Consider the following 7,767-nt stretch of genomic DNA (forward strand, 5'->3'; position numbering starts at 1 on the left):
AAAAAAAAAAAAAAAAAAAAAGGAAGAAGAACTCAGTGCTCAGGAGGCAGAGGCAAGCAGATCTCTGTAAGTTTGAGGCCAGTTAAGAGTGAGTTCCAGGACAGCCAGGGCTACACATGTACAGAGAAACCCTGCTTGAAAACTACCCCCCCCCCCAAAAAAAAAAACCTTTAAAAAAGCAGGCTATGGGAAATTGTGAATAAAGAGTCAGGCCTCGAGCCTGGAGCTGCAAAGCCAATGCCTGGGTAGGGAGTGGCTTTGCTTTCAGCACAGTCAATGAGGGAGGAGCCCAGCACACGTACCAGATGCCTTCCAGTTGTTTCCCTGTGGAGAAAAGGAGAGAGTTAGCCATTCAGGACAAGACCGAGTGCCTTCTCAGGCTGAGTAAATTTAGAACTCACTCGAACCAGGAGACACCTGTGCAAACCCTCCTGAAGAGTTTCTAGAAACTCAGCCTCCCTTATGGCAGTCAGTCCTCAGTGGGTGACACTGTGGTCAGGAAGCTCAGAAGCCATTTTGCTTTATCAGAGAGCAACATGAACACACTGTCCTGCTTGTCTGTTCTTGCTTCCCATCGGGGCTAAGTCAACCTCTCTGCCATCTACAGCAAACCCAGAGTAAATCTGGAAGATGTTCCCCACTTCTTCAGTAAGGTTCAATTCTCCAGAAAGAATGGAGTCAGGCTAAATGCTTTGCCTTTTCCAAAGGCAATGCTTGTGTGTTTGGTGCCAGGGGAATGGATCTGGGGATATAAACATGGCTAACCATGTACTCCCCCACTGCCTATCTATTCCTTTACCTACCAGCAATGTTAGCTGTCACAATGTTAGCAAACACAGGCTATCCTACCTTCAGGAGCTCAAAGTCAAGTGGAAAGAGACACACACATAAATAATTAACTAAAACACCGTGCTGATAAGCACTGGCACAATACTAACAACAGGGCGCTATGTTAATAAAGATAAAGAACTACCTTCATGAGCCTGAATTCAACCAATGAAGGAGCGAGCAGGGGCAAAGCTGGGCGTGTCTGCCAGAGAGAACAGTCTGCTCACAATCGTGAAGACTGAGGTTCTGCAGGGCAGAGGGCAGGTGAGCTGATGAAACAATGAGCAGCCAGCAGGCCTGTGGCGAGGCAGGGGGGCCTGGCCTGGGTAGGAGAGTATGCTAGTCAGACCCACTTTATAAAAATAAAATTAAAAGTTATTTTTATTTTATGTATATCGGTGTTCTACCTGCACATTTGCCTGTATGAGGGCGTCAGATCCCCTGGAACTGGAATTACAGACAGTTGTGAGCTGCCATGTGGGTGCTGGGAATTGAACATGGGTACTTTGGAAGAATAACCAGTTCTCCTAACCAATAAATCTCTCTCCAGCCCTTACAAATTGTACAAATATATACAATTCCACGGAGGTCAGAGGAAAGTTTGCAGGAGCCAATTCTCTGCTTTCACCACATAAGCTTTGGGCATCAAATTCAGGTTACCAAGCTTGCCATCAGGTACCTCTACCCACTGACCTGCCTTCCAGCCCAAACAAATGACTAGCATTCTATTTTATTAGATTGTACTGCTGGAGATCAATTCTAGGGCCCGTGCATGCTTGGCAAGCACTCTAGCACTGAGCCACATCATTACATTCTGAGCCCTGTATAGCTCAGGCTGGCCTTAAACAACAAAGCAATCCTAGCTCAGATTCTCCATGGAGTCAGGCTAAATGCTTTGCCTTTTCCAAAGGCAATGCTTGTGTATTTGGTGCCAGGGGAATGGATCTGGGGATATAAACATGGCTACTCCCCCACTGCCTATCTATTCCTTTACCTAGACTTATACACGTGCATGCATGTGTGTTCACACACACGTGTGTGTTCACATGTGTGGAGGCCAGAGTTTGATATTAGGTATCTTTCTGAATCATTCTCTATCCTGTTTTCGGCACCACATCTTATACTGAGCCTGGCACCCCTCATTCAGATAGGCTGGCTAGTCAGAAAGCCCCAGGAATCTCCCTGGCTCCACTTCTCCAATGCTGGGGTTATAAGTGTGTACCACACTTGGCACTTGCTGCTCTTCCAGAGGACTAAGTTTGTTTCCCAGCACTGACACGGGGGTGGGTGGAGTGGGGTGGATTCAGAATCACCTGTAACTCTAGCTCAAGGGGATCAAATGCCCTTTTCTGGTCTTCAAGCACTTGTATATACCCACAACAGAGATGTACCACTTACATATAAGTAAACATACATTTTAAAAAAGATGCTGTGGTAAGGGCCAGCAATATGACTCATTGGTAAAAGCAGGTGACAGACACATGCCTGCTGACCTGGATTCAATTCCTGGTCCCACACGGTAGAAGAATCAACTCCTGAAGGTTGTCTTCTGACCCTTCATATGCATGTATAGCACTTACATGCACACTAAACTTACAGAAGAAAATAGATGTGTGGTAAAATGCGCATAGTGTAGTGGCCCCATGCTTATAATCCAGCATTTGGGAGGCAGGAGGGTCACAAGTTCAAAGCCATCCTCATCTACATAGTGACTTTGAGGCCAGCCTGGGCTATACAATGCTGAGAGATGTAGAGAGGATGAATTGGAGAAAAGAGTTAAAGAGCAGATTAGAGGTCAAGGTTAAACATACAGCAGACAATATACATACAGCACACAGAAGGAGACAAGGAGACAATTTACATACAACACACACAGGACAGGCAAAGAGACAATACCCACAGCACACAGAAGGACAGACAGGCAAGGAGACAATACACACACAGCATGAAGACAGACAGGCAAGGAGACAATTTGCACAGCACACACAAGGATGATCAAGGCAATGCAGGAGGTAGGAACACAGGTGACCTCACCCACTCACCTGAGCTGTCAGTTCAAAGGTTTACAAATTGCTAAGTGTCACCCTCATCTGTTCTAGGTCTTGCTCAAGGACGAAACTCAGTGTTGCATCGAAGGAGAGTGGCATGCTTATACTTCCCCTGTGTTATATACCTCTCTGTTTCTCTTTTAATTTTTTTTTTTAAAGATTTATTTATTTATTATATGTAAGTACACTGTGCTGTCTTCAGACACTCCAGAAGAGGGCGCCAGATCTTGTTATGGATGGTTGTGAGTCATGTGGTTGCTGGGATTTGAACTCAGGACCTTTGGAAGAACAGTCGGGTGCTTTTACCTGCTGAGCCATCTCACCAGCCCCCTCTGTTTCTCTTTTAAAGACAGGGTCTTTCTATGTGGTCCTGGCTGTACTGGAACTCACAGAACTCTGCCTGCCTCTGCCTCCTATGTGCTGGGATTAAAGGCATGTGCCGCCATGCCCTGTTCATCCTTTACATCTAAACATTTTCATTTGTACTGGGGGATGAACAAAGACTTGTACATGCTAAGCGCGTACTCTATCACTGAACTATAGTCAAAGGTCTAGATCTTTTTTTTTTTTCTTCTTTGCGGAGAAAAGGTCATGCATACTAGGCTAGGCTCTAACTTACTAAGCAGCAAAGGATGACCTTGAACTCTGATCTTCTTGCCTCTCACCTCCACCTGCTGGGATTAAAGACACCTATCACCATGCCTGGTTTAGGTGGTGCCAGGGATCAAGCTCTGGGGTTTGTGCACACTAGATAAGCACTCTGCCAGTGGAAACACCGAACTCGTTCTTACATATTTTAACTGTTAAATAGTTCACATTTATTATCATTTTATGGAGATGATGAAGACCTGTATTTTGTCTAGTATAAAAAGACAAGGTAGCCGGGCGTGGTGGCGCATGCCTTTAATCACAGCACTTGGGAAGCAGAGGCAGGGGGATTTCTGAGTTCGAGTTCGAGGCCAGCCTGGTCAGGACAGCCAGGGCTATACAGAGAAACCCTGTCTCAAAAAACCAAAAAAAAAAAAAAAAAAAAAAAAAAAAAAAAAAGACAAGGCAAGATGTGAAGTTTGCTGTGTCGGAGCCTCCCCTTGGGGAGAAAAGGAGTAAGACTATGGCCTCAGCAAGATGAAAGGCATGGGAGAGCAGACTTAACTGCATCTTAATTTTGGGTGCAAGATTAGGATGGGAAGAGGTGAGGTGGGGGTGGTGATAGGAGTTATGAAAGTAGGGCACAAAGTCATTTGGGGACATGAATTAGACCCAATGGATATTAGCACAGCATAGAGCGGATTATTTCCCACTGGGATTTCCTCAGCAAGTTGGAGGGAGAGTGGGTAGTCACATGGCAGTGTGTCTCTAAGCCTACTGGCACACCCAATGCATTCACTCTGAGGTCTATGGATTATGGATACAGAAAACAAACAGGAGGTGTGGATGTCAGCTCTATTATGGATGGTAGGAAGTGCAGGACAAGGTATGCTACTATCAGCCTTCGTTGCACAGAGTTAAGAGGCACATAAAAATCTTGGAGTGAGCACCCCCCTGCTCCTTATCCATAGTCATATAGACACACAGGCTCGATCAGCTCTGGTATGCTATGCTAATGCCTATTACTAAGAATTAAGTGGTTGGCAGTGAAGGGACTCCAGAGACACACCTCTTTGCAGATGGCATTTGGTCTCCCTTTGGCAGGGACAAGAAACACATTAGCTCTTTGGTATAGATCAAGTGCAGCCCTGGTTCACTCCACACAACCCTCCCCTAGCAACAAAGTAGTTTAACTGGCACTTCATCAACAATAAGCAAGGCTTAAGTGTTACCTGGAAACATCTGTTTATTCTCTGGGAAAAAGTAGAAGCAGCATTTGTATAACGTACATAGCCCTCTGCAGTCAAAGGTATAAGATGCCCACCAGCAGAAGGGCTTACCTTCTTGTCTGTGGGGAGAGAAGAGGTGCCAGGAAACCACGAAGAAGCTCAGTGGTAGAGTACTTGCCTTATACCATGCACAAGAAACCGAGTTCTAACCCAAACACCACAAAGTCATAAAAAACTTAAAGTTAGGCTTAAACATATTTAAGCAGTATTCTTTAGAGTGAGTATAGGATTTTTTTTTTTCCCTAGTGTAAAAATAACTATAGTCAGATGTGGTAATACTTGTAATCCTAGTACGCGGAGGGCTGAGGCAGGAGAATTGCTGTGGACCAGCCTGAGGCACAGAGTGAGATTTTGTAGTGGGTTGGTAGAGGAACACAAACAAGAATAAGACGATGATGTCACATGCCTATAGTCCTTGCACTAACGGACAGAGGCTGAAAACCAGCCCAAGCCCATGAAACTCTGCCTCAAACAACAGCAGCAAAACCTTAGGGGCTGAGGAGACGGCTCAGTGGTTAAGGGAGCTGGCTGTTCTTTCAGAGCACATGGGTTCTATTCCCAGCACCCATGTGGTAGGTCACAACCACTTGTCACTCCATTTCCTTTTTTTTGTTTTGTTTTTTTTTTTCGAGACAGGGTTTCTCTGTATAGCCCTGGCTGTCCTGGAACTCACTTTGTAGACCAGGCTGACCTCGAACTCAGAAATCCGCCTGTCCAGAGTGCTGGGATTAAAGGCGTGCGCCACCATGCCCAGCTGTCACTCCACTTCTAATGCCCCTTTCTAGCCTCTGCCGCATGCACACAGTGAACAAAACCTCCCACAGACACACCTGCATACACATTAGAAAAAATGCAATTACAAACAGGATAATCAACACTTCCACAGAAGGGGGGCATGTGAGCAAGATCTGGAGGCGGGGTGTAGGAAAAGGTCTGTAGGAGAACTGACATCAGAACTGAGATATCAAGGATGGGCAGAAGTTAGGCAGGGCAAGAACTGGACAGAGAAAGTTCCTGGGGTGGTAATGGGGCCCACAGGCTGTGAAGATAGACCTGAAGGCACTTTGTGCTGCTGGGGTACCAGGCAGCCTTTCCTGCTCTGAGGCTCTGCAAGAGGAAAGCCCTAATGGTGCTTGTGCTGGCAAGTTTTATGTCAATGCGACACAAGCGAGAATCATTGGAGACTCAATTGAGAAAATGCCTCCACAAGATCTGGTTGTAGGAAAATCTGTAGGGTACTTTCTTAATTAGTGACTGATGGGAAAGGGCACAGGCCACTGTGGGTGGTGCCATCCCTGGACTTGTGGTCCTGGGTTCCCTAAGAAAGCAGGCTGAGCGAGCCACGTGGGGTAAACCAGTAAGCAGTGTCCCTTTATGTCCTTACAGCAGCTCCTCCTCCAGGTCCTGCTTAGTCTGAGCTCCTGCCTTGGCTTCTCTCAATGGACTTTGATTCAGGATATGTAAGCCAAATAAATCCTTTTCTCCCCAAGCTGCCTTGGTCATGGCAATAGTAACTCTAATTTGAACAGGGCTGCTGCTTCTTTTAAAATAATAAAAGTGGGTTTTGTTGCAGAATCCAATGTAGGAAACCTGGTGTCAAGAGTGCTGTGTTAAACATGAGGGGGTTGGTAAGGTGAGGCTGTAGACATTACGCAGGAGTTCTCAGAGCCCTGCAAGCCACATTCATTTACATTTTGCAGAAAGATGCAGGGTTACTATTCCCCCATTTCTTTAGTGGATATCAGACAGTTGAGCACACAATGAACAATAAAAACGAAAACAAAGAACAATAGATTACATAAAACATAAAAAAACTCTCTGATCTAAATAAATTATGTTTAATTTGCAAGTCTGAGTCACTCCTGTGATCAATTCTGGGAAGGAGGGTATAGTTTGGTGAGGGCCTGGTTCCAGCCCTGCATCACCCATGGGTGCTCACACCCCGTAAGGAGCACTGGCTCTCGCCTGTCACTAGGGGTACTCTGAGGAGGTTCTCTGCCTCCAGAAGTTCCAGCCTCCTGCTGGAAAGAGTCAGGTACGCTGCTGCATTTATCTTGGTATGCAGCCACTATCTCTTTTGCATGGCTATCTAATTTTATACATCCACACATACACATTACTGTTTAAGAAATTAACACCTAAGAGAAGGGCCCCCGGTGCTACCGCTGTAAGAGCTAATTATAAAGACCCAAATATTCACTAGGTTACATTCTGTCAAGATGTACACAGATGTGGTGATTATTTTTCCCAAACCCAGGGCCTCATGCAAGCAAGCTAGGCAAGCACTCTCCCACACAGTTTCCCAAAAAATTTAACCTGAGAACAATTGGATGTGCTTCTAGGGAAAAATAACATTAGGCATGAATATAAAACCTCAAGTCAGAAACGAAACCCTTGTTAGCCTAGATCAAAAACCACTCTCAGGGCTGGGGTGATGGCTCGGTGGGTAAAGGTGCTTGCCTGAGGATCTGAGGCCATAGGACTGGGAGGTAGAAGCATTGGCAGCTGCGTCACAAGCCCTACCGTTCCCTCACTCCTCCCAAGCCTCTGCTTTTACCTCTACATGCCTTTTCATGAAAAGAGGTCACGAAATTTAAAGAGCAGCTAAAATTATTAAGAGGAAGAGCTGAAGGACAATTTTAATAGCTAATTATATTAGCCAAACAGTGACGTGGGGGGAAAAATGTGCAATTAAGCTGTCCACGCAATTAGAATGCTAAGAGTAATTGTGGCTGGTAAGGTACTGCAGAACAGAGTTTAGTGGGAGGCACAGGTCCTTAAAATAGGCCAGGATGAAGCTGGAGGGGTTGCTCAGTGGTTAGGAGTTTAAAGGACCCAAGTCTGGTTCCCAGCCCATGTCCTGTGGTTAACAACTGATTTAACTCTAGCCCAGTGCCCTCTTCTGGCCTTCATGGGCACCAGCAGACACTGCATACACTCAAACTCAGATTCTCATGCTTGTACAACTAGAGTTTTTGTCCACTAAACTATCTCCCCAGACCTGAAATGTGTTT

At 45.7% G+C, this 7,767-nt stretch overlaps 1 protein-coding gene across 2 annotated transcripts in view; it reads right to left on the bottom strand.

Moving 5' to 3' along the window:
• Desi1 (desumoylating isopeptidase 1) overlaps positions 1–7,767 on the bottom strand; it is a 22,158-nt gene that overhangs the window by 9,321 nt on the left and 5,070 nt on the right. For both annotated transcript variants that reach the window (XM_029548190.1, XM_021216590.2), the window contains exon 2: positions 303–324. In XM_029548190.1, coding sequence (XP_029404050.1) covers positions 303–324 — 22 coding nt within the window. The remainder of the gene's footprint in view (positions 1–302; positions 325–7,767) is intronic.

This window comes from Mus pahari, chromosome 17, assembly GCF_900095145.1.
Source record: "Mus pahari chromosome 17, PAHARI_EIJ_v1.1, whole genome shotgun sequence".
Taxonomy (NCBI): domain Eukaryota; kingdom Metazoa; phylum Chordata; class Mammalia; order Rodentia; family Muridae; genus Mus; species Mus pahari.